The sequence below is a fragment of the Macaca mulatta genome, chromosome 9, assembly GCF_049350105.2.
Source record: "Macaca mulatta isolate MMU2019108-1 chromosome 9, T2T-MMU8v2.0, whole genome shotgun sequence".
NCBI classification, from domain to species: domain Eukaryota; kingdom Metazoa; phylum Chordata; class Mammalia; order Primates; family Cercopithecidae; genus Macaca; species Macaca mulatta.
The window spans coordinates 114095507-114122649 of NC_133414.1; the positions used below are offsets into that span (position 1 = coordinate 114095507).

Sequence of the window (27143 nt, forward strand, 5' to 3'; positions counted from 1 at the left end):
AGAAAAAGAAAAAGTTCTAGAGATGGATGACGATGGGTTTTTTTTTTATTTTTATGTTTTTTAGAGAAGGAGTCTCTCTCTGTCGCCCAGGCTGGAGTGCAATGGTGCGATCTCGGCTCACTGCAAGCTCCGCCTCCTGGGTTCACGCCATTCTCCTGCCTCAGCCTCCCGAGTAGCTGGGATTACAGCTGGCCACCACTGCGTCTGGCTAATTTTTTTGCATTTTTTTTTTTTAGTAGAGATGGAGTTTCACCACTGTCTCAATCTCCGCCCACATTGGCCTCCCAAAGTGCTGGGATTACAGGCGTGAACCATCACGCCCAGCTTTTTTTTTTTTTTTTGGAGATGGAGTCTCGCTCTATCATGCAAGCTGGAGTGCAGTGGCATGATCTCAACTCTCTGCAACCTCCACCTCCCGGGTTCAAGTGATTCTCCTGTCTCAGCCTCCCGAGTAGCTAGGATTATAGGCACATGCCACCACACCCGGCTAATTTTTGTATTTTTAGTACAGACAAGGTTTTGCCATGTTGGCCAGGCTGGTCGTGAACTCCTGGCCTCAAGTGATTCTCCCGCCTCGGCCTCCCAAAGGGCTGGGATTACAGGTATGAGCCACCGCACCCAGCCAGTGATGATGGTTGTACAAAAATATGGAAGTAGGTAATGCAACTAAATAGTACATTTAAATATGGTTAAGATGATAAATTTTGTTATATATACTTTACACAATAAACACAAACACACAAAAATTGTGAACACTCACATATATCTATATAAATAAAAATGCTAAGTAGGGGGAAAAACAAAACTAAGATATTTACTGGATAGAATTTTCTGAGTCTTTTCCCAACCCCTTCCTAGGACAACCACTCCACTACTCTACCACCAAGTAAAAAGTCATAGCAAAATCATAAACAGAGGAAAAACAGGACATCACACAACAAAACCTCAAACTTTTCCAACACTCAATCCTCTCCCACTTCCACTCTTGCATTTCTAGGATGGGTACTGACACTTCTATTTTAAGTGTTTAAGAACACAGTCCCTCTGAATCTCACCTCTTCCTACTGTACTGTATACGACAGTCCTCTAATTCTCACCACAAGCTGATGCTTTCAGTTCCTGTCCTCAAAAGGGAATTCCCTGAAGCGTGTTAATCCCTTCACTTCCCACACATAAGAGTCTGCATCTACTTATCACGATCTGCTTAGAAGATTTGCTAGTTTTCATAGAGACCAATTTTTTTCCTGTTCTATTTTTGAGTACTCCCCTCCAGCTTCAGGTTTTCCCAACACCACCTAATTGCCATCTAGCAGTGAGACATCACTGTTTTCCACCAATGAAGACCAAGTACACAAGGCCCCAAGGGTTCATCTTGTCAAAAATTCAAAATATTAATGTTGCTGTTTGATGCCAGCTGCCTGCCACACCTTCTACTTCCTGAGCCCCCAAAATAGCTATGGCTTACCTTTGGTGTCCTGCATGACAATTGAGCTATACTTTAAAAACGTTATCAGTAGATTACTGGTCTGTACATCTGCGTCCAGTGGGAGTTCCACAGAACTTATAACTGGAATAGAACAGATAAAATGCACTTAGCCTGCAACATATTCCATCTAACACTTCTACCCACATAGCCAATTTGCCAGCAGGCAAAAAAATCACTAAATAAGCTTTTTCCACAACAGAGGGAGGACCAAGTGCTCATCATAAAACTTTTATCTACTCTTCCTAACCCTGTAGAGTCCCCTTCCTATTCCCCAAATTAAGGCCAGTGACCTGCTCTCCTACCTAGGGCCAGTCTCCAAGAACAGTGCTTTTTCTTTTTGTTTTTTTTTTTTTGTTGTTGTTGTTGTTGTTGTTTTTTTTTGAGACGGAGTCTTGCTCTGTCGCCCAGGCTGGAGTGCAGTGGCCGGATCTCAGCTCACTGCAAGCTCCGCCTCCTGGGTTTACGCCATTCTCTGGCCTCAGCCTCCCGAGTAGCTGGGACTACAGGCGCCCGCCACCTCGTCTGGCTAGTTTTTTGTACTTTTTTTAGTAGAGACGGGGTTTCACCGTGTTAAGCCACAATGGTCTCGATCTCCTGACCTTGTGATCCGCCCGTCTCGGCCTCCCAAAGTGCTGGGATTACAGGCTTGAGCCACCGCGCCCGGCAACAGTGCTTTTTCTCCCAGCATCCTGGGAAGGGTATGTTACTTCCTGCCCCAAGTACCCCCAAAGAGTTTAAGGCCATTCTTAAAGGTACTTTGATTTCTACCTAAAGGAAAAATCTGTATTGAATATAAATGAGTTTTACTTTGATGGGTCTCCTACTTAAAATCAGTGATGATTCCTTCCTAACAAGGAGAAATCTTGCTGAATTTTGAGAACAAGTCTTTAGGCTGGACGTACCCAAGACAGAGAGGGGAAAATGTTAAGGCAGAACTATATTCAAATTCTACCACTATTAAGTGATAGAATTCCCTTTCCCCCGAAAGGGAACTGAAAAGGAATAGTAGACTGAAAACAGATGAACAGGCCAAGCACGGTGGCTCACGCCTGTAATCCCAGCACTTTGGGAGGCCGAGTTGGGCAGATCACCTGAGGTCAGGAGTTCGAGGTCAGCCTGGCCAACCTGGTAAAACCCCATCTCTACTAAAAATACAAAAATTAGCTGGGCATTGTGGTCGGTGCCTATAATCCCACCTATTAGGGAGGCTGAGGCAGGAGAATTACTTGAACCCGGGAGGCAGAGGTTGCAGTGAGCCAACATGGTGCCACTGCACTGCACTCCAGCCTGGGTGACACGGCGAGACTCTGTCACAAATAAATACATAAATACAAACAGATGAACATTACTGATTGGAACAGCCTGGGAACTGAGCCACAGTCCCAGTGAACAATGAGGGATAATTGGTCTCTAATGACCAGGGCTGACCCATACAGAACACAGTTTGGTTTTTGTTTTTTTGTTTTTTTTCTTTTTGAGATAGAGTCTCGCTCTGTTGCCCAGGCTGGAGTGCAGTGGTGCCATCTCGGCTCACTGCAACCTCTGCCTCCTGGGTTCAAGCAATTCTCCTGCCTCAGCCTCCCAAATAGCCAGGATTACAGGTGCCCATCACCATGCTCAGCTGATTTTTGTATTTTAGTAGAGATGGGGTTTCACCATGTTGGCCATGCTGGTCTTGAACTCCTGACCTCAAGCAATCCACCCACCTTGGGCCTCCCAAAGTGTTGGGATTAAGGCATGAGCTACTGTTCCCAGCCCAGAACACAGTCTTAATGTAGGTTTCCCAAAATTCTAAGACTTTAAATTAGACTCAGACCTCTTGTTAAGTGCTTTTACACCGCCTAAGACATAATATATAAGTTAAAGAAGTCTTATAATGGCCCAGAAAAGCTAGAGAATCTATGGCTTTCTGCTACATTTTCAGCCATGAAGACTCAGTTGACTTTGGAATATTACTCATAATATGTATTCATAACCGTAACAGATCCCCCTGGAGTTATTACGATATAAGCAGAGAACGTTTATTAACAGTGAGGAACATTTGCATATTATGAACCCATAATAAACAGCAAGCACAACAAAAAGCCTTATGAAAAGAAATCAGCATGCCCAACCCCTGGCTATTTTCCCAGTTAGGCCTCCAAGAGCTAATATAAGACAAATTTTTAAGTTGAAATACTATAAGGTTTTAATTCATGTTATGGGTTAACGACCCAAGAATGTCATTTCAAACCACAGCCTATTCTGAAGCTCAGAACCCATAATCATCCCTTTGTCCAATACAAGGAGGCACCTAACTGTTAAGTGGGACTTTTTTCCTGCTCATACGCAGCAATTACTGGAAAACTATCTTACATAATATGTAAAAATATAGAAGTATATGTATTTTTAGTTTACCAGAAAGTCCTCTCATGCCAAGGCTGAGTTGTCAAATGTAAAGTCTGAGCTGAGAACAAATGTTATAGCTAAACTGCCGGCTTTTAAAAATATGGCTCCAATGACATACCTTTAAATATAACTGGGCTACTGAATACCACTATAATTAAGATCCAAAAATTAAAAACAAGGTTGTAATACTTAGGAACCCCACGAAGGAAATGAGTTAGGAGACAGGGAAAAGAACAAATAGAACAGAGACAGAATAAAATCCCTCACAAATTAAAATCTTCTTCCTAAGGAAGAGTCATTCCTTGATCTTTGGCTTCATAATTCTTCCCAGCAGCTTTTGTCAAGGGAGACAGTCATTTGAAAGTGGGCTGACTTGATCTTCCCACTAGAAAAAATAAAAGCTCACTGGTTGTAGGTAAGTAAGCACAAATCCTGCCACTGCATAATCAAGTGTGTGGGTGGAAGTGTTCACAATGAACAGTTTGAAAGGCAGTTCTCTGAAGCATCCAAACCCCAACATCACATGGAACTCATACATACATATATATATATATATATATATATATATATATGGTTTTCGATATCCATGGTAACCGGGCAGGCTTCATTCTTAAAGAGAAAGTACAGTATTTCCATTGGGTTATTCTGTGGCCTGAATAAACAGAGACAAGTAGGCAATCCTTACTACTTGTGCTCCTTCTCAGTAAGATATTTTGGGGCTGGGCATGGTGGCTCATGCGTGTAATCCCAGCACTTTGGGAGCCCAAGGCAGGCGGATCACCTGAGGTCAGGAGTTCAAGACCAGCCTGGCCAACATGGTGAAACCCCATCTCTACTAAAAATACAAATATTGGCCAGCTGTGGTGGCTCACGCCTGTAATCCTAGCACTTTGGGAGGCCAAGGCAGATGGATCACAAGGTCAGGAGATTGAGATCATCCTGGCTAACACTGTGAAACCCCATCTCTACTAAAAATACAAAATATTAGCTGGGCGTGGTGGCACGCACCTGTAGTCCCAGGGAGGCTGAGGCAGGAGAATCACTTGAACCCGGGAGGTGGAGGTTGCAGTGAGCTGAGATCACGCCACTACACTCCAGCCTGGGCAACAGAGTGAGACTCCATCTCAAAAATAAATAAATAAATAAACAAACAAACAAACACACACAAAAATTAGCCGGGTATTGTGGTGCACGCCTGTAATCTCAGCTACTCAAGAGGCTGACGCATGAGAATCACTTGAATCTGGGAGGCAGAGGTTGCAGTGAGCCAAGATCACACCACCACACTCCAGCCTAAATGACAGAGCAAGACTGTCTCAAAAAAAAAAAAAAAGATATTTTGGGATTTGGCTTTCAATTCTAAACAGATCCAATTTGCTACCATACATATGACTAACAATGGCACCTCCCTGTCATAGTTCTGTACTGTTTATACTGCCTGGAAATGTTACTGCCACAGGTAGTATATGAAAACTTAAAGGAGAGAAAGAATAAAGAAGGTCATTTCACATACAAACAGTGGGGAGGCAAAAAGAAAGGATCAAAGTTGGATTGTCTATACTTCTTTTTTTTTTTTTTGAAACGGAGTCTCGCTCTGTTGCCCAGGCTGGAGCACAGTGGCCGGATCTCAGCTCACTGCAAGCTCCGCCTCCCAGGTTTACGCCATTCTCCTGCCTCAGCCTCCCGAGTAGCTGGGACTATAGGCGCCCGCCACCTCGCCCGGCTAGTTTTTTGTATTTTTTTAGTAGAGATGCGGTTTCACCGTGTTAGCCAGGACGGTCTCAATCTCTTGATCTCATGATCCACGCGTCTCGGCCTCCCAAAGTGCTAGGATTACAGGCTTAAGCCACCGTGCCCGGCCCTGTACTTCTTTACCCAAAATAAGTTCAATCTTTGAGCTACAACATCAAATATTAACATAAATTGTTTTTAGGTTACAATATTCCACCAAACACACTCAGCCTATAATAGACCTCAAAGTTTTTGGCAAAAATTCATAATTTCTTTTCTGTTGCCTTTTTCTTAGGTTCCAGCCATAAGATTTATGAAGGGGAAATTTTCACTGTTGTTGTTTTGAGGGAGAGAAATCTTACATATCCACCAAACTCCCAATTATAATACACTCAAAGCCTGTCATTTCCAACTGGGAGTGGCTGATAAGACACATACAGTGAGTGAATGCCAGGTTCACATTCTCATTCATTTATTCAACGAATATTTATTAAGCAAGTACCATGCTGGGCACTACGCTGGGCATATAGTAGTAAACAAAATAGATAAGATCCTGCTCACATGTTTGGGTTATCAGTCTACACTATCACTGATCTTAGGCAAACTGCTTCATTTCTCTGGCCTCAATTCCCTCACTGATCAAATGGTAACATCAGATAACTTTGCTATTTTACATTCATTTCAGGGCTTTATAATCACAAGGTGGCATTTTTCACAAAATATCTCATCTGAGCCTCACAAGAACCCTGAGAGTGTGGCAGGACAGGCATTACTGACCTTTCCGGTCTAGCACTCCATGCCTCTACAACTACTCCCTGAGGAGTAAAAGCTAGAGTTATGTAAGCTTATTTTACAGAGAAAATAACTTGACTGTCTTTTTCCAAAGTTTTCTTTGGAAATTTAGGAGGCCTGAAGGATAGTACTACAGACAAATTTAGTGGAAAAAATTAACAACTACGTTCTTTGTTCAGCACAGTTATGCTCACTCTGAGAGATCTAAGATCATATTAATCAAGAAAAGCAAAGTGGTGGTGGGCTCACCATCAGAGGAAGGTGGTGTAGTCCCAAGTGGTGTGACTGGGGTTGCAGGAGCAGGACTGACAGGGGTCGTCACCAAGCCCATTTCTGGATGGCTCTGAAAAAGATACACAGATGTGTAAGAAAACAGAAAATCCAGTTCTCCCTGAGTATCAAGTGCCTAATACCAATAAGGACTGGTATTCCAGACCTTATAATTTTTTTTTGAGACAGCATCTTGCTATGTTGTCCAGGCTGGTCTCAAAATCCTAGGCTCAAGGGCTCTCCTGCCTCAGTCTCCTGAGTAGGTGGGACTACAGATGCATGCCACTGTGCCCCTAGTCTCATAATTAGAAAGCTCACTGAGGCCGGGCACGGTGGATCACATCTATAATCCCAGCACTTTGGGAGGCCGAGGCGGGCAGATCACGAGGTCAGGAGATCGAAACCATCCTGGCCAACACGGTGAAACCCCATCTCTACTAAAATACAAACAATTAGCTGGGCATGGTGGTGCATGCCTGTAGTCCCAGCTACTCGGAAGGCCGAGGCAGGGGAATCATTTGACTCCAGGAGGCAGAGGTTGCAATGAGGCGACATCACGCCACTGTGCTCTAGCCTGGTGACAGAGCAAGACTCTGTCTCAAAAAAAAAAAGAAAGAAAGCTCACTGAGGAGGGACTACTTCTGCATTTAGTTCTCATGAGTACTTGATTACAGTTGATGCTTGCTAATCTCTAATAAGCTCTGTGTGCTAATTTATCTTAAGCAACTGGGTTTCCATTACATAAGTTTTTCTGTGGCACCACAGAAATTAAAAAAATTAAAAACTGGGGTAAACAAATATACAGAATTACTCTACAAGAGAGCAGAGAACATTTGCAATCCCATCCAGACCTGGGATCTCATCAGATCAACCTAAAACACATCAATAGGCTGTTCTGATAACCACATAATTGACTAGTAGATGTAGATGAGTCAAGGGGATACCAGGTACTATAAAAAGAACTATTCAGCTGGGTGCAGCGGCTCACACCTGTAATCCCAGCACTTTTGGGAGGCTGAGCCAGGTGGATCACGAGGTCAGGAGATCAAGACCATCCTGGCTAACAGGGTGAAACTCTGTCTCTACTAAAAATACAAAAAAAAAAAAAAATTAGCCAGGTGTGGTGGTGGGCGCCTGTAGTCCCAGCTTCTCGGGAGGCTGAGGCAGGAGAATGGCATGAACCTGGGAGGCGGAGCTTGCAGTGAGCTGAGATCGCGCCACTGCACTCCAGCCTGGACAACAGAGTGAGACTCTGTCTCCAAAAAAAAAAAAAAAAAAAGAGCTATTCAGATGCGGCCTTCCTGTTCCACAACAAACAAAAGTGTGTGTGCCTTCATTGGGAGGCAAAGACATAGAGAGACACCCAGTAGGGACCAAAACAGATAACTCTTCCGTCCCTGACCTTTCTTAGCCATTCCTCCCACATCAGCTCTTGAGAATTAAGCTGAGTGACAGCTGTTTTTAACTTCCCTTTTCTTCCCTAACAGCTTTACCAGCACTTTACCTTCCTCACCTCTTCCTTTAAAATCAGTTATAGGATTTGGAGAGCAGATAAGAAACAGAGTGAAAATAATAACTAAAGTCTCTATGTTATCAGTCATGAAAACTCATAAGTGCTCTATGAAGCAGATCTCAAACTAGCATGATGCTTTTTAAGCATGACCTTATTTTTGTGTGAAAATTCAAATCAATAGATTCCATATACATCTACCCTTTGAGAAAAAGCATAAGCAAACTTTCCCTTAAAAGAACTCTACATACATATTTTAAACAGTCTGGCTTTAAGATAAAAACACTTCATCAATTTTTTAAAAGGGCTTTCTTTTTTTTTTTTTTTTTTTTTGAGACAGAGTCTCGCGCTGTGTCACCCAGGCTGGAGTGCAGTGGCGCGATCTCGGCTCACTGCAAGCTCCGCCTCCCAGGTTCACGCCATTCTCCTGCCTCAGCCTCCAAGTAGCTGGGACTACAGGCGCCCGCCACCACGCCCGGCTAGTTTTTTGTATTTTTAGTAGAGACGGGGTTTCACCATGTTAGCCAGGATGGTCTCGATCTCCTGACCTCGTGATCCACACGCCTCGGCCTCCCAAAGTGCTGGGATTACAGGCTTGAGCCACCGCGCCCGGCCTAAAAGGGCTTTCATGGACAGCTCTTGAGTTCTCGGTCTACTTTAGTCCTCTTCTATGCCAATTACTGCGGCTATCCCTCAGGCATGTGACCCATCGCTCAGTATTCTGGGGTTTTTTTTGCTTTTTATTTTGTTTTGTTGTTTACTTATTTATTTTTCCTTGAGATAAGAGTCTCACTCTGTCACCCAGTCTGGAGTGCAATGGTGCAATCTCGGCTCACTGCAAGCTCTGCCTCCCAGGTTCACGCCATTCTCCTGCCTCAGCCTCCCAAGCAGCTGGAACTACAGGCACCCACTACCACGCCCAGCTAATTTTTTTGTGTGTGTGTATTTTTAGTAGAGACAGAGTTTCACCATGTTAGCCAGGATGGTCTCAATCTCCTGACCTTGTGATCCACCCACCCCAGCCTCCCAAAGTGCTCGGATTACAGACATGAACCACAGCGCAGGGTCTGGCGCTCAGTATTCTATGACTTCCTTTCAATGTATATAAACCACATTATCTGTTAACAGCTAACTTTAACCTGGCCAAGATATTTTTTATTTTTTTCCTCTGGAAATTGGTGAGATAATAAGATGAGTGGTTTGGCCTATTTTATCTCCAGTTGTAATTCCATAGTGGTGTGGAAAGCAGAAAGCCCAATATAAAAATCCACATAGCAGATAATACCAGGGATTTCTAGTGAGCAAAATGAAGTCATCACAACTCATTTGTATTAACAGGATCAGTAAACTGTCCAAAAAAACTAACTTTGCACGTTATTAGACTCATTTCAGCACTGGATGGAAACATACATAGTTGAGGACAGCACGAAACAAAGGCAACTGATTCAACCCTTGTTACCACCACTTACCAATGCAAAGCAGGGTTTAAACAAGTACAGACAGATATGCTTTTCAATGGAATGAATCGGTATGAAACTTAGGGAGAAAAAAAAACACTGGGATTTTTAATGTAACCAACCTGAGCTAATACTGTGATGAAGTTGCGATTTAAATGAACAGCTTCATAAAGTGCCAGAAGAATGGCCTCATTGGTTCTAAAGAGAAAGAGAATAAATTGGAGTGGCTTTTATACTGGGGGAGTTAAAACAATATAACCATGAAGATAAGATTGGATTGCACCCCAGCACCTCATTATCAATTCTTTTGCATTTCTAAAGTTCCCCTTTACTCGCCATTTGGGCATATGCAAAAGTGTATAGGCAAGAGTTAGGGCCTTCACTTTAATTCCTTAGGAGCAGTTCTCATCTACTTCATTATCTTCCCTCTGTTTTTCCACCTCAACCCAGTTAAGTCCTCAACTGGCTCAGACACCCATCACTCTTTTGTTTCATTGCAGAGATAGGCTGGCAACAGTTGTCAGCTTATTGTCGCCCAATACATATGAAAAACAGAAATGTCTAAGGGTCCATTATTGTTCAAAACCCATGAAACATTGGAAAATCACCAACAAAAGCATGATTCTGTAAAAGATTAACAAGAGGTTACACTGCACATTCTCATATCCAGCAGGATAGCCCACACTAAAGTCCCAGTCACTGCACAAGAATGTCAGGCACTTACTGTACTGAGATTTTCTCATGGGCATCTGCTATGAACATGCTGCCCACCTGTGGAAGAAAAGGGGAATTGCAGACTTATAGCAGGAGGATATGAGAGGAGCTTTGTGCCTAGAAGCCTTTCATCAGTGAAAGAAACAAGCTGCTTCCAGCTGGGGAGAACTTGGAACTCCGGGCCATAAGTCACACACACCAAAACCAGCCCACTTTGAAAATCTTAAAAGACTCATAAGTAATAAATGAAATAATGAGAATCCTACTAAATCATCTTGCCTTAAAAAGGGCCTTAAAAGAAAAAGCCTAGTACTTTTGTCCAACTCTCCTTTTCAGTGTGTAAGTTTAGTCACTCTGACAGTTAACCTGCACATCCTCATCACTCTGTATCTTTCCTAGAAGTTGCTTATTTGAAGTCAGAAACTAACCTAGGAAAAACTTCACAAAAGCAGGCTGACTTCAGCCAACATAGAGCTATCTTTGGGAACAATATTTGGGTTTCAGACCAAAGCTGTCTATATGACATCCACTCTCCATTTTTCAGATAACAAAATCTTTAGTTTGTGTCCTAGTCAGAGCAAGTGAATAAGTAAATGGAGTAGGCTGCCTCTAATGTATATGATATCAGAGGCACTAAGATGCCTACTCCCCCTAAAAAATACCTCTTCCACTTCCTTAATTATGCTTGAAACTATACACAAACCTATGCTGCTAGAGCTTCGTATGTTTGGTACAAAACTTTCTGAAAACTTGACTGAAAGGCAGAGTTGTCTGGGAGCAGTATAATTGTATCTAATTCATTTAATCAAACACCAATACAAAACCCATACTTCTCTGGCCCCTGAGAGAGTTTACTCATTTACATTTTGGAGTTAAAGCGTTTATCAGGCCCCTCCCTGAGAACAGGCTGAGAAGGCAGAAGGAACAATTCATAAGCAGTGGGGGAAAAAAAATTGCAGAAGTGGAGGAGGAGAGGGGGCAACTGCTTCTTGCAATTAACCAAAAAATTGTCTTGCCCTAGAACTGATTACTTGGATAATAATGCCCAGAAGATAGACTTTCTGAATCTGCCTAGATTCTAGAATCTCCTAGATTTCTCTCTTCAAAATCAGCCCCAGATTATCTGGTACCAAATGCCAAGAAACCTTGCCCTGGAGTCTTATAAACTGGACCAATAACTTCCCCAAAATTCAGACCTCTACGCCCAAACCCTAAGCTATTAGAAGAGTGGCCCAGATCTACTGCACAATCGCTCAACCCTGGGACCAGCTATGAGGACCAAACAGCCATGGCAGACAGCAAAGGTGCATTCACGGGAGGACTCAGATCCAAACCCTACTATACTGTGTTCCACAAGGTCAGTGCCCAAACGGAGCCAACTCTTCAGGAAGCAAATTCTAGCTTAACGTGTACCTTTTCTTTAGCCTTTAAAAAATTAATTAATTAATTAATTAACTAATGTGGAAAAACGAAGTACCAGAGAAACCAAAGCTCTCCTTTCCCCTATGTCACTTGGTTTTGAATCTCACTAAAGGTACATCAAAAGTGGGGATTTAAAAAAAAAAGAAAGAAAGAAATTCACTAAAGGAAATACACTCCCCAAGAAAATCTGCTCTGAGCAGCCTCTCTCGTCATCATGCCATCACTTCAAATATCTGAACTTCGAAGCCCAATTTGTCCACCCCTGCAGACAACACTGTTTCTGTTTTTTTCAGGAGAAAAAAAAAAAAAAAGCAGGACTTACCATATTTGTTAAAGCAGAGAAGAAACCACTTTGGTGTTCTTCTTCCTTGTCTTTATACTGCCTAAACAAAAAGAACTAAATTCAACTTTAGGATTATTTATCAAGTATGTCTTTGTCTTTGGCATTTGGGGTAATCAGGGCAAAGCCTCCCCCCCTTTTTTTTTGACACAGAGTCTCACTCTGTTGCTCAGGCTGGAGTGTAGTGGCGTGATCTCGGCTCACTACAAGCTCCGCCTCCCAGGTTCACGCCATTCTCCTGCCTCAGCCTCCTGCATCCGGCGCCCGCCACCACGCCCGGCTAATTTTTTGTATTTTTAGTAGAGACGGGGTTTCACCGTGTTAGCCAGAATGGTCTCGATCTCCTGACCTTGTGATCTACCTGCCTCGGCCTCCCAAAGTGCTGGGATTACAGGAGTGAGCCACTGCACCCGGCCAGGGTGGAGCACTCTTAAAATTCTCTGACTCCAGAAAACTAACGCATCATGACAATCAAGCATTACGACAATCCCTGCAAGCTAAGAGGCACCTGTCTGCTCTTGAGGTAGTGTGTACCAAAATGCCTGGTTACTTTGGGAGAGACTTAGACTTAGAACGCAGGCTGCAAAAGTGCCCTAACATATAGCTGATCCAGTTATTTCTTTTTGGTTTTTTTTTTTTTGGTTTTTTTTTTTTTTTTTGAGACAGAGTCTGGCTCTGTCACCCAGGCTGGAGTGCAGTGGCCGGATCTTAGCCTACTGCATGCTCCACCTCCCAGGCTTACGCCATTCTCCTGCCTCAGCCTCCCAAGTAGCTGGGACTACAGGCACCCGCCATGTCGCCTGGCTAGTTTTTTGTATTTTTTTTTTTTAGTAGAGACGGGGTTTCAACGTGTTAGCCAGGATGGTCTTGATCTCCTGACCTCGTGATCCGCCCACCTCGGCCTCCCAAAGTGCTGGGATTACAGGCTTGAGCCACCGCGCCCGGCCTCCAGTTATTTCTTAAACAATCTATTACTTGAAAAGTATGACAGTAAAATTACTTTAGGGCTAAAACACTGAAAATCTTGTTTCTTTTTAAAGGAGGAGGAAGGAAATCAGTAAACTAAACTCTCTGGAGAGATGGGACAGATTTGAAGTTCTGATACCCAACTGTGTGTGAGAAAAGTCTAGAGAGGAGCATGAAAGATCCTGCCTGGCCCTTGCCAGGATTAGGGATACTTCTGGTCTCCATTCACTAATGTCAGATCCTTCCAGCAAAAGGGAAAGCAAGCATCGATGAAGGGAGCCCCCAGGAGAAACAGGGACTCTGGGAAGTTGAGGTTTATTCCCAATAAAAAAGAAACATCTGTCAAACTAGGGCTTAATATACTTTCTCCCTTTATATATTTTTTTAAGATGACAAAAAAGCAGTCTCCACAGCCTTTTTTATATATTTGTATGATACACTGGACTAAATGGAAGTGCCCACTTGTGGCTGGAAGACTAGTTAAAATGCTCTGTAATAAAATACCAAGAGTTGCAAAGGAATGTGCCTAATTGCCTTAAGAGACACTAACCTAGTGGCTACTTTTCCCCTGGTGTTAAAAACAATCCCTGCTAAGGCCATCAAGCAAAGCTAGAGCAAATACATCTGCCAGGGCCTGTACCTCTGAATACTCTTGGACTAGGTAAGGGAATTTCACCCAAGAACTCTAACAAAACTCGAACAACCAATTCAAATGAAAATCAGACCCCCTTCCATTCTGGAAAGGTGGACTTACCTGTTGTACTCAGATAAAGCCTGAGCAATTACAAGCCCCATTCCCTAGAAGGGAAAAGATAGCATAGGTGAAATAAGACAGCAGCCTTTGAGGGTTGGTGATGATGCTAGAACTAGGTCAGAAAGAACACTAATTAGCCCAGGAAGTCCTGCCTGAAAGTTGGCGACAAGGACAGAAATTCTGAAAGGCACTGTCAAAGCATCAAAAGGAAGTTCTTTGGGAAGATTTTTCTTATCTAATTATCTTAATGTTCCCAGGTACAATTAAAATGGATAATCAAGCAGTGAAACAGACCAGGGCCCAGATTGTTGACAATTTCACTGGGATCATTTTCACTCTGAAAGACAAGATCCAGTTAGAATCTTCAAACAAAAAGCCCTCAAATGTCTCCAAAAACAGCCATAGCAAAGTGACAATGAGTCCATGCTAAACGAAGGTGCACATAGATAAGCTACTTTCTTTCAAGCCACAGGAATGTAAAGGGAAGTAGCATCCAATACATGTTAAAGTGACTTATCAACTTCCCCGAGAACCTCTGATGCATAACACAAAGATCAATTAAGGCCACAGCATGAATCATGTGTGCATTTTTTTCATAAAGGAAATTGTAAAGAAGGAATAGGGTAGGATGGAAAGGGAATAAAGCAAGACACCTGGTCATCTTCTTCCTCCCTATATTCAGAGATCAGATATTATTTCCCAAACTTTCAAGGATATATATAGTAGATACAGATCATCCCCATGTTTCAGCTTCACCAAGTCAGGCTATAAATACTATCTGGTTAGTTCTAAAAGAAGGAATCTCCCATCATTTAGTCATCTAAGGTTTCTTATTCTTGAATGTGTAATTTATTAACTTTGCAGGATAATCAACTTCAGCACACTATAACATGAAACATAACCACTTCATCACGATTAGCAAGCAAATGTTCCCTCAAATCTTCCTTCCATGATAATAAGTCAGAAGACAGTAAAACAGTAGCACTGATGCACTAAAAAGAAATATTAATTCCCTCTCTATAACCAGATGAAATTGACAGAACAGCCCTCTGCTCTCTGTTCTAAATGTACTTTCCACTGAAAGTAATGCCACTGAATGCAAATAAGTAAGACAATACACAAGGATCCAGATACTCACATTGAGTGTGGCCTCATCATCCACGATAGATAGCTTCACAATATAAGGATTCACAGACTGTTAAATAAGAGAAGAGACTCCAGGTAAGTCTGACCTAGTTAAGAAAACCCGTTAGCTATCTTTAAAGTGTTAACAAAAATGCTCTATAAGGCCCTCTACAGTGATGCTCCTGATACACAGTCCCAATCCACATTACCTGCTGACTCCTCCCATTTCCAGTTAATTGCTCAGTGTGTCTGGGCATTCATCAAGTGTACACACAAATACACATACACACCTCAGTTCTGTTCTACCTGTATTTTCCCTTAGGCTGAATCAGTGCAGGCCCTATGTCCACCACTTCTACCATCTTTCCCTCTTACTTGCATCTAAAAAGTAAGTGAATGCTCCACAACACTCACTTTGTCCTACCCTACCAATAATTTACTAAGTCCATAGGGATAGCCATCTTTTGGGGAACATAAAAGCTTGCCATAAGGCACATATTTATAAGTTGTTAACTTATATTTTCATCCCAAAGGCTTCCTAACCATTTCACAAACTATATGCAAGGACTGATTCACCCACCCGTAAAACAAAGCCACCTTGGGGTGGAAGGTGGCAGCTGCTTAACAGCCAGAGAGGCCGTTTATGGAGATCTGATACCCAAATAACGCTGCAGGGAGAACTGAAAAAAAGGATGTAAATACCCAAACAACAATCTGGTCAGGACACTGGGATTTAATGATTGTCCCATCACTTAGAGCACTGGAAGAGTTCTCAGGTTTTTCCAGACCCAATCTCAGTTGGGCAGCATAAGAAAATGGTCATATATTTAAATTCATAAAGCAATTGGATCATCTCCCACAAAGGGGATGAGAACCAATGACCTTTCCTTACACATATAGGACATGAAGAAAGATTTCATATAGATCAGGCACCAATTCTAATCCAGGAGAAGCAAGGAACAATAGTTCTCAGACTGGCAGTTTCTACAGCTACCAAAAAAACTCATTACTGAGAAACTTGAAAACTCAACTGAAAGGCTCATTCCCCACACAGACCTATTCAACTGAGCTTCTGAGGGCATCTTTCGCATGTCAACTGGGAACAGAGAAAGAGACAGCTTTGCTTTCTTAACAGCCCAAATGTTTATAAGGTTTACTGCAACACAACTTAAGGTGTAAAACCCACTCCATTTGTTACTTGATCTGACAGAAGGAAGGCTCTCAACACTTCTTCCTACAACCAACAGTCAAATTCTGCTGATTCTACAGACCTCAGGGAAGCTCCCATGCAAGTGGGTCCTCGGAAAAGAAAATCAAGCAAAAGTGGCTGACTTAGATATGCTGCCATGATGACAGTAATACTAAAAAGAGCAGACCACTATTTCTTGGCATAATTTTTGAAAGTTCTAATCACTCATCTTCCCAAAAGAAGACTGTTTTAGGTTTTAGTTTTTTGTTTTTTTGTTTTTGTTTTGAGACGGAGTTTCACTCTTGTTGCCCAGGCTGGAATGCTATCGCACAATCTTGGCTCATCACAACCTCCGCCTCCCAGGTTCAAGCGATTCTCCTGCCTTAGCCTCCCAAGTAGCTGGGACTACAGGCACATGCCACCACACCCGGCTAAGTTTGTATTTTTAGTAGAGATAGGGTTTCTCCATGTTGGTCCGGCTGGTCTCAAACTCCTGACCTCAGGTGACCCACCTGCCTCGGCCTCCCAAAGTGCTGGGATTATAGGCGTGAACCACTGCACCCAGCCTGTTTTAGGTTTTAATCGGGGTCATCTGATTTCCAAGCAAACATTTGCATTCTAGTTCTTCTGCTTATTAATTGTGGCAAATTAGGCACATAAAGCTAAGTTTCTATTTCCTCATCTGTAAAATGAGGATACAGGTTGAGTATCTCATCTAAAATGCTTTAGGGCTGGACACGGTGGCTCATGCCTGTAATCCTAACACTTTGGGAGGCCATGGTGGGAGGATCACTTGAGGCCAGGAGTTCAAGACCAGCTTGGGCAACATGGCAAAACCCTATCTCTACAAAAAATTTAAAAAGTTAGCCGGGCATAGTGGCACATGCCTGTAGTCCCAGCTACTCGGAAGGATGAAGTGTGAGAATCACTTGAGTCCAGGAGGTCAAGGCTGCAGTGAGCTGTGATCACGTCCTTGCACTCCAGCCTGGGTGACAGAGTGAGACCCTGTCTTGATCAATCAATCAAACAAACATTTGGGATAGAAGCACTTATGATTTTGGATTTTTTTAACATGTTGGAATATGTGCATTATACTTACCTGTTAAGCATCCCTAATCCAAAAATCTGAAATGCTCCAATGAGCATTTCCTTTGAGTGTCATGTTGGTATTCAAAAAGTTTCAGATTTGGGGCATTTTGAATTTCAGATTTTCAGATTAGAGATGGCAACCTGTATTTTCTTCTCCTGGGGTTGCTATAAGGCTTAAATGAAGTAAGACACATCAAATCCTTAGCACAATAGCTGGTACACGCTATAGGCTTAATATTTGGTACAGGTAGCTGTATTTTTTCTTCTTTTACATTATTATCACATTCAAAGGAAAGCTCTTTAAGAAAAAGGGCAGTGTGGGAAGAAAAGGAACAACTTGCAATTAGACATAATAAACAATATGGTAATTTCTGAGAAATGTCATGCTCGAGGAAACAGTTGAGATCTGAGTCACTTCATCTCAGGAGACTTGGCCAGCCTAGAAAGCTAGGATCTTAATGTTGTGAAAATTTCTATTTTACCAGAGGCCTATTATTTAAACTATACCCCTGTTGTACTGATCACTTTTTAAAACTGGAGGAAATCTACTTTTCATCTATAAGACAGAATTACAAACTCTGTGAGTCTTCACAGTATCACTCTAATAGGGTCCTGCCTTTATTTGATTGCAGGTACACTTACCGTTTTCCATTGCTCTTCCCTAGACCTTTTTTGGGGGCTCTTTTGTCTTTTTAGATGAAATTATTAAAGTGGAACACATTACTTGAAGTGAGGAAGAACTACACATTTACTACATGGTATCTTTTCCATCACTTTTATTCCTTAAGTCCAACAACTTCTTCACTTTTTCTGTGCTTAGTTGGGTACCCAGCCTCGCTGTGCCTTGGTACCTTTCCGGAAAGGTTACAACGTACCCCATTGGTCATGAGATTGATTGTGCTGGTGGCTAGAATGCTATTCTCCCCAGCACACTCTCTCATGCTAGTTTGCACAGAATTTCATCAGCTTCTGTTTTGCTATGTTTATCTGGAATTCTTCATGTTCCTGTCAAAAACCTTCCTACTCCATGATCATCAGGCTTCCTTAATGGTTTCTGGTGAATGATTTATATCAAAAGCTGCAAAGCCCAGATAAATTAGGCCCACCAGCTCGCCCTTGCCCGCTATATTAATTCTTCTGGGGGCTTCTGAAAGACTAGAGATGCATACTTCATTCCAGAAATATGATTCTCTCCAGTTCCTTGGCCATGTCCAATAGTTCAGGCTAACATTTCAGAGAGCCCTACTGAGTTGAGCCAGGATTCAGATCACAATCAGCGAAGCCAAGCCATTGCCTCAGAGTGGCCTGCATCCAGCAGAATGGTCCGAAAATATTCATTACTGATGATAGTGTGTTCCCATCACATATAACCCTCACCTCTCTTTAACTATCCTCAGCATTTTTCCATAGCTATTTTTCTTGCTATTGTAATAAGGCCCCAGAGGCTATTACACATGACAGAGATCAAAATGGCTACCATGCCAGCCCCTCCAGATCATCAGTAAAACGGGTGTTGGGAATAAATTTCATATTTATTAGGAGCTCTACCTACCATTCATCAGTTCCTCCAAGACAATGAAAGCAATCAGAAACTGGAATTTATAACACATTAACATTGCTCTGCATATTCTAGTTCCTCTTTAAGTATTCCTTTCTCAAAGCCTCCCCTTCTTCCATATCTCTTCTTATAAGAATAAGCTCCAGATTTTGTTACCCATCACTTTCAACCTGGCCAAATAAAGCCTAACTAGGAATCATATCAAAAATCACTAGGTGAAGATCCAGAAGCTCAAAAAAGAAAATTCTCTCTCCAGCTGGCCCAGTTCTCACAGTACCGCTATTTATTAAGTGAAGAAAGTCAGGTTGCCTCAGTGCAGCTCCTGACTTTTGGGTTCAGTAAAGTACTCCTAGTGCCCAGGACTCAGTGCCAAATGCTTCCTACTCCTCAAAAGCAATCTCCAATGAAGCCCAATGAAGCCCAATGAAGCCCTCAGTCTTCCTTGAGTGGTCCCCTTCCTTTTCTGTGTATTCTGCCTTTTGAAGGGAATCAAGTATATGTGCCAACCCAAGTATAAATCTCTGGGTTCTGCTCTTCTCTCAAAAACCTATAAATCTGCACCCTGATTAATTCAGGGGCCAAAAGAACTCCAGAACTCCTATGAATAAGGCATTGTCTTCAATTTTTCATTAAAATCAGAAGGAGTTTCTATGCCAACAGTGATACTTACATAAGCAGACTGCATAAGGAGATGTGATATACAGTCATGTGCCGCATAAGGACATTTTGATCCATAATGGACTGCATATACTATGGTGGTCCCATGAGACTATAATGGAACTGAAAAATCCCTATAACCTAGTGACATTTTTAGCCATTATCACATAGTGCAACGCATTCATTACTCATGTATTTGTGGTGATAACGATGTAAAGAAACCTACTGTGCTGCCAGTCATATAAAAGTATAGCACATACAGTTATCAGCCAGGCACGGTGGCTCACTCCTGTAATCCCAGCCCTTTGGGAGGCTGAAGTGGGCAGATCACTTGAGGGCAGGGGTTCGAGACCAGCCTAGGCAATATGGTGAACTCCATTTCTATCAAAAATACAAAAAGTTAGCTGGGCATGGTGGCACACGCACATACAATCATGCATAGTACCTACTACTTGATAATGACAATGATCGACTATGTTACTGGTTTATGTGTTTACTATACTATACTTTTTTTTCTTTTGAGATGGAGTTTTGCTCTTTCACCCAGGCTGGAGTGCAGTGGTGCGATCTCAGCTCACTGCAACCTCCACCTCCTGGGTTCAAGTGACTCTCGTGCATCAGCCTCCCAAGTAGCTGGGATTACAGATGCACATCACCATGCCCAGCTAATTTTTGTATTTTTAGTAGAGATCGGGTTTCTCAAACTCCTGACCTCATGTGATCCACCCGCCTCAGCCTCCCCAAGTGCTGAGATTACAGGCATAAGCCACCATGCCCAGCCTACACTATACTTTTTATTGTTATTTTCTAGTGTACTCCTTCTACTTATTTAAAAAAAAAAAGTTAACTGTAAAACAGCTGAAGGTGGGTCCTTGAGCAGGTATTCCAGAGGAAGGCATTATTATCATAGGAGATAACAGCTTCATGTGTGTTATTTCCCTAAAGACCTTCCAAATGTGGAGGTGAAAGATATTGATCATCTGGACCCTGTGAGGTCAGGAGTTTGAGACCAGCCTGGTCTCAAATATGTCAAACATGTCATCTCAAACATGACAAAATATAGTACAATGTGTTTCTGTTTTAAGCTAACTGTTATTACAAGAGAGTTAAAAAGCTTTAAAAATTTTTTAAAGTTTATAAAACAGTTACAGTAAGTTAATTTATTATGGAAGAAAGAAAAAACTTAATAAATTTAACGTAGCCAAAGTGTACAATGTTTATAAAGTCAATAGTTGGCCAGGCACAGTAGCTCACACCTGTAATCCTAGCATTTTGGGAGGCCGGGGAGGTGGATCTCTTGAGGTCAGTTCAAGACCAGCCTGGCCAACACGGTAAAACCCTGTCTCTACTAAAAATACAAAAATTAGCCGAGCATTGTGGCAGGTGCCTGTAATCCCAGCTACTTAGGAGGCTGAGGCAGGACAATCACTTGAACCTGGGATGCGGACACTGCAGTGAGCTGAGATCGCGCCACTGCACTACAGCCTAGGCAACAGACCAAGAGTCTGTCTCAAAAAAAAAAAAAAAAAAAAAAAGCCTATAGTAGTCTACAGTAATGTCCTAGGCCTTCACATTCACTCACCACTCACTCACTGACTCATCCAGAGCAATTTCCAGTCCTGCAAGCTCCATTCGTAGTAAGTGCCCTATTCAGGTGTATGATTTACAGTTTCTTTCATGCTTCATGAAGATCAACAACAACTATCTTATATCTTTTATACCATACCTTTTCTAGGTTTAGGTTTTGTGTGTGTGTGCGTATTTTTGAGACAGGATCTGGCTTTGTCACCCAGGCTGGAGTACAGGGGCGCGACCTCAGCTCACCGTAACATCCACCTCCCTGGCTCAAGCCACCCTCCCACCTCAGCCTCCTGAGTAGCTGAGACTTCGGGTATGTGCCACCATGCCTGGCTAATTTTTGCATTTTTAAAAATATAGACGGGGTTTTGCCATGTTGGCCAGGCCAGTCTCGAACTCCTGGGCTCAAGCAATCCACCAGCCTTAGCCTCCCAAAGTGCTGGGATTACAGGCATGAGCCACCGTCCCCAGCCTTAAATTTTTTTGTTTTTTAAAGACAGGGTCTCACTCTGTTACCCAGACTGGAGTGCAGTGGTGTAATCATGGCTCACTGTAGCCTCAAACTCCTGGACTCAAGCAATTCTCCTGCTTCAGCATCTCAAGTAGCTGAGACTACAGACCCATACCATCACAACCAGCTAATTTAAAAAAATTCTTTTTTGTAGAGACAGTGTCTTACTATTTGAGTAAGACTGGTCTCAAATTCCTGGCCTCAAGCGATCCTCCCATCTCCGCCTCCCAAAGCACTAGGATTATAGGTGTGAATCACCATGCCCAGCCTAGATATGCTTAAATACATAAATAATTACTATTGTGTTATAATTGCCTACAGTATTCAGTACTGTCATATGTATAGTCATATGCTATCCAGGTTTGTAGCCTAGGAGAAATAGGCTATACCATGTGGCGTAGGTATGTAATAGGCAATACCATCTAAATTTGTATAAAGATGCTCTCTCATATTCACATGACAACAAAACTGCCTAATGGCACATTTCTCAGAATGTATCCTTGTTAAAAGACACATGAGTATACAAAAATTAAATCTTTCTAAACAGATGCACTAGGTCAGTGGTTCTCAATCCTGGGCTAATCATCATACTCAACAGGGGAACTTAAAAAAAAAAAAAAAAATTCCCAGGTTCCTGTTCCCACCACCCCCAAAAGACTGATTTACTGTGTCCAGAATAAGATCCAGAAATTTTTTCTTTTTTTCCTTTTTTTTTCGAGACAACATCTCACTCTGTCACCTAGGCTGGAGTGCAGTGGTGCGATCTGGGCTCACTACAAGCTCCATCTCCCAGGTTCATGCCATTCTCCTGCCTCAACCTCCCAAGTAGCTGGGACTACAGGCGCCCACCACCACACCTAGCTAATTTTTCTGTATTTTTAGTAGAGACGGGGTTTCACCGTGTTAGCCAGGATGGTCTCGATCTCCTGACCTCGTGATCCACCTGCTTTGGCCTCCCAAAGTGCTGGGATTACAGGCGTGAACCACTGCATCCGGCCACAATATTTTCTTTTTAAAAAGTTCTAGGCCAGGCGCAGTGGCTCACACCTGTAATCCCAGCACTTTGGGAGGCCGAGATGGGCAGATCACTTAGCATTGGCAGTTTGAGACCAGCTGACCAACATGGAGAAACCCCATCTCTCCTAAAAATACAAAATTGGCCAGGCGTGGTGCCACATGCCTGTAATCCCAGCCACTTAGGAGACTGAGGCAGGAGAATTGCTTGAACCCGAGAGGCGGAGGTTGTGGTGAGCCAAGATCATGCCATTGCACTCTAGCCTGGGCAACAAGAGCGAAACTCCGTCTCAAAAAAAAAGTTCTTAGGTGATTCTAATAAGCTGGGTATGGGAATCACTACATCAGGGAGTATTTACTCACTTAATTAGAAGTTGCATCACAGGATTCCTTTGAACAACTAGATCCTCTGCTCTATGCATTTAATATAGGATTTTTAGAATCTGGATTATCAAAATTAATCAATATACCATTTATCAAGAACATGTCTTCTCTATTAAGCAAAGTCTTTAAGGAGGGGCCACATTACAGAGGATTATAGGAAGATAATGACTATCCACTAAGGCATCCAGTTACCTCATATTTTCTATAGTTCACCAGCAAAGCCAAGAGGACGACAGCATCATACCCATGCTCCCTACGGCTTGGGGGATGGGAAAGTATCTGTAACAAGAACCAAAAATGCATGAGACTGCTAACTCCTGGTTCCTGGGAACACAGAGAAAACCTGAAGAGGTGGTTTACCCCAAAGAGAGGAGGTAACAAGGGAACTGACCTACCTGTAAAATTGCTTCAAATATGCTGTTGATCATTACATACTCAAGAATAGTGTTCTGGCTGATGTTATCCGTCACCTGAATGTAATAAAAGGCCTTTTAAAGTCTGTACTGAGGTATTCTGATATCTCATGTAATCTCCTCCCCTAGCATCTAAGAGAAACAGAAATATTAAAGTATTTCTACTAGATAACTTAGCAGACCTTTCACAAGTGTCCCTTAAGTCATGAAAGCCTGAATAGACAGACACAAGGGTAGGAAATCAGCAAGTTAAAATTTCCTAAGTCTTTGAACTCCTCATTGTTTCTCTCATATCCTCACATATGCATTTGCTTAACAGTTTCTTGGGTTTCATTCCTCAAGTGCACAGGAAGAGGTTTATGAATGCAGAAGTCTTCAAGAGGTGGCAGGGAAAGGGACCCTCCTAAAGTAAATAATCAATACCCCACCCTCCTTCCACTAGAAAGTACAGGCAGCCTACAGTTATAAAATCAAAGCTACCCGAGTGCAGTGGCTCACACCTGTAATCCCAGCAATTAGGGAGGCTGAAGTGGGTGGATCACAAGGTCAGGAGTTCAAGACCAGCCTGGCCAACATGGTGAAACCCCATCTCTACTAAAAATACAAAAATTAGCCAGGCATGGTTGTACCTGCCTGTAATCCCAGCTTCTTGGGAGGCTGAGGCAGGAGAATTGCTCAAACCCAGGAGGTAGAGATTGCAGCGAGCCGAGATCACGCCATTGCACTCTCTGGCCTGGGCAACAGAGCAAGACTCCGCCTCAAAAAATAAATAAATAAAAGCCAAAACAAGTAAAAATACTCAGAATCGGCTGGGCACAGTGGCTCACAGCTATAATCCCAGCACTTTGGGAGGCCAAGGCAGGTGGATCACCTAAGGTCAGGAGTTCGAGCGGATGGATCACCTAAGGTCAGGAGTTCGAGATCAGGCTGGCCAACATGGCGAAACCCCATCTCTACTAAAAATACAGAAAAAAAACAAATTTGGTTGGACTTGGTGGCACATGCCTGTAATTCCAGCTACTTGGGAGGCTGAGGCAGAACTGCTTGAACCCAGGAGGCAGAGGTTGCAGTGAGCCGAGATCATGCCATTGCACTCCAGCCTGGGCGACAGAGCAAGACTCTCTCTCAAAAAAAAAAAAAAAAAAAAAAAAGGCTCAGAATCACAAGAACTATTTCCAAATAAGACCTGATGAGGACAAGTCTGACAATCCAGAAGACAGTAGCTCTCCTGAAATGAAACTTCTAAAGTAAAATATCACATAGGCTGCAGGCTAAAAATACCAGTAGTTGCTCCAAAGAGGAAGCAAAAGACCATGTAGCTAACTTCCTATACATCCAGACATAAGGGAGTGATGTAATACCCCCGTTGAGAATATTTTTTCTCTTTTTCCTTCTATCTGTGGGCTCAAGTATTCAAACAGGATTGCCCCTCCTGTCAATTAATACCCTTGACAAACATAGGTCACTTACGGTCACTAAGCAAAGGAGAAGTTTCAGACATAAACTCTTCAGACTTTCAGAACCTTCTGCACAAAGCAATGAATCCAAACTCTCCATCAAGTTCTGAGAAAGAGAACCAATAAGTATTAAACTATACCAGATAACACCACACCTTTGTCTAACTCCGGATTATGTTATACAGGAGTAATGTGAATAACACACAATGAAGCAAACATATCATTTCCTTAGGCCTAGGCCTTACAAGATTAGATAAAGTAAAGGAGAACTTTTTCTCAGGCTGGGGTTGCTAAGAAAGAAAAATAGGAACACTTCAAAATCTAGCTTTAGTGAGAAAAATGCTTTATAACAATTGCACAAGACAGTAAAGAAGTCACTGTTCTACTAAATGAATGAATGTTTGCAGTCTGTCATCCCCATATAAACCTTTAGATTACAACGAAGCAAATAAAAAAAGGGAAACCTAATGGTTAAATAATTGTATATGTTTCTTTTTTTTTTTTTTTTTTTTTTTTTGAGACAGAGTTTCACTCTGTGAGCCAGGCTGAAGGCAAGGCATGTTCATAGCACACTGCAACCTCAAACTCCTGGGATCAAGTCATCCTCCCACCTCAGCCACCCAAATAGCTAGGACCACAGATGTGCGCCACCACACCCGGGTATTTTTTTTTCTTTTTCTTTATAGAGACAAGGTCTCACCATGTTGCCCAGGGTGGTCTCAAACTCCTGGGCTCAAGTGATCCTCCTGCCTCGGCCTCCCAAACGGTTGGCATTGCAGGTGTGAACCACCATGCCTGGCAAGTTTCATTATTTGGTAAAGAAAGCATAACATTTGATTCAGGCACACTGAATAAATGAAAAAGAAACAGTATCATTACAGGCTATCACTAGCCATATACACTATCCAATAAAGCTAACTTGTGTCCATCGTGGTCTCCACTTGGCAATGCAACTGGAATTTATCACTTGCACTAAAAGCCAGCTGACAGACTCAAACTAATCAAAAGATGAAACCCTTATATACTACAATAAAGGGAAGATGAAAAGAAATATTCTACATTAAACGAGGGAGGAGAATGGATGGAGAATAAGGATTTAAGCGTGCTGGAAGGCCAAGGTAAGCTGCTTCAGTTCAATTCAATAAATATGTGAGCATCTACTCTGTGCTGAATATTGTGCTTTAAAAGAATATAGGAAAATACTAAGACCATGACCCTTGCTCCCAAGGTGCTTTTAGTCTAATGAGAGAGAAAAACAAGCCAACAGTTTCAATTCAATGGTTACTATGACCGAAATATACATAGAGGAATGGAATTTGCTCTAAAGTCACCTATTCCAGGACCCCTTGGGAGTGAGTTATATTTTGAAAATTCAATAGGAATTGGGGAGGAAAGGAATTCCAGACAGGTATTAGCATCATCAAAGACACATAAGGAAAGAAATGGCCCTGGTGTGGGGCTGAAATAAAAGTAGTTTGGTTTTAAGGGAGTATAAAGAATGACGCACAGTGGTGAGATAAAAGACTAGTCAGTGAAACCCCGTCTCTACCAAAAATACAAAAAAAAATTAGCCAGGTGTGGTGGCAGGCGCCTGTAGTCCGAGCTTCTCGGGAGGCTGAGGCAGGAGAATGGCATGAACCCGAGAAGTGGCGGAGCTTGCAGTAAGCGGAGATCGCACCACTGCAGTCCAGCCTGAGCGACAGAGTGAGACTCCATCTCAAAAAAAAAAGACTGGAGAAGTAAATATGGTGCAGATTATGAAAGTTTTATAAGTCTAACTAGGGAGTTTGGTCTTCATCCTGTTAGTGACAGCAGACTAAGGAAGGATTTTAAGCAGGAAAGATGAGTGTAAGATATACACACTAATACCACACAGTTGTGGTGTCAGTGTGGATGATGGATTTAAAGATGGTAAGCTTGAAAGGATAGAGACTAATAAGGACTAATTATCAATTTCCTGAGACAGTTTCCATGTCTTATTTGCCTCTTGTATCCTCAGTGCCTACCACAGTACCTGGCATATAGGGGCCCAACAAATATTTGTCAAAAGAATGAATGGGCCGGGCGCAGTTGCTCACGCCTGTAATCCCAGCACTTTGGGAGGCCAAGGTGGGCAGATCACCTGAGGTCAGGAGTTCGAGACCAGCCTGGCCAACATGGTGAAACCCTGTCTCTACTACAAATACAAAAATTAGCTGGGTGTGGTGGTGATGCCTGTAATCCCAGCTACTGAGGTGGCTGAAGCAAGAGAATCACTTGAACCCGGGACAGAGAGGTTGCAGTGAGTCAGGATTGCACCACTGGACTCCAGCCTAGGTGACAGAGTGAGACTCCATCT

At 42.5% G+C, this 27143-nt stretch overlaps 1 protein-coding gene and 1 long non-coding RNA gene across 12 annotated transcripts in view; one reads left to right on the forward strand and one right to left on the reverse strand.

Moving 5' to 3' along the window:
• Positions 1–27143, reverse strand: part of ARMH3 (armadillo like helical domain containing 3) — a 234021-nt gene that overhangs the window by 162744 nt on the left and 44134 nt on the right. For 8 of the 11 annotated variants that reach the window (XR_013398298.1, XM_077947325.1, XM_015148053.3 and 5 more), the window contains 10 exons: positions 24819–24911; positions 23331–23405; positions 23128–23214; positions 14969–15025; positions 13831–13874; positions 12093–12153; positions 10359–10405; positions 9757–9832; positions 6647–6740; positions 1466–1567 (listed from right to left, as the gene is read on the reverse strand). Coding sequence is in view for 10 of the 11 variants with exons in the window: in XM_077947325.1 (XP_077803451.1) it covers positions 1466–1567; positions 6647–6740; positions 9757–9832; positions 10359–10405; positions 12093–12153; positions 13831–13874; positions 14969–15025; positions 23128–23214; positions 23331–23405; positions 24819–24911 (736 nt within the window). In the remaining variant the exon portion in view is untranslated. The remainder of the gene's footprint in view (positions 1–1465; positions 1568–6646; positions 6741–9756; positions 9833–10358; positions 10406–12092; positions 12154–13830; positions 13875–14968; positions 15026–23127; positions 23215–23330; positions 23406–24818; positions 24912–27143) is intronic. The other 3 variants (XM_077947332.1, XM_077947327.1, XM_077947329.1) reach the window with 1 other exon arrangement.
• Positions 16405–20983, forward strand: LOC144331295 (uncharacterized). Its single transcript, XR_013398333.1, has 3 exons — positions 16405–16539; positions 17100–20009; positions 20938–20983. It is a non-coding gene; the product is annotated as an uncharacterized LOC144331295 (long non-coding RNA).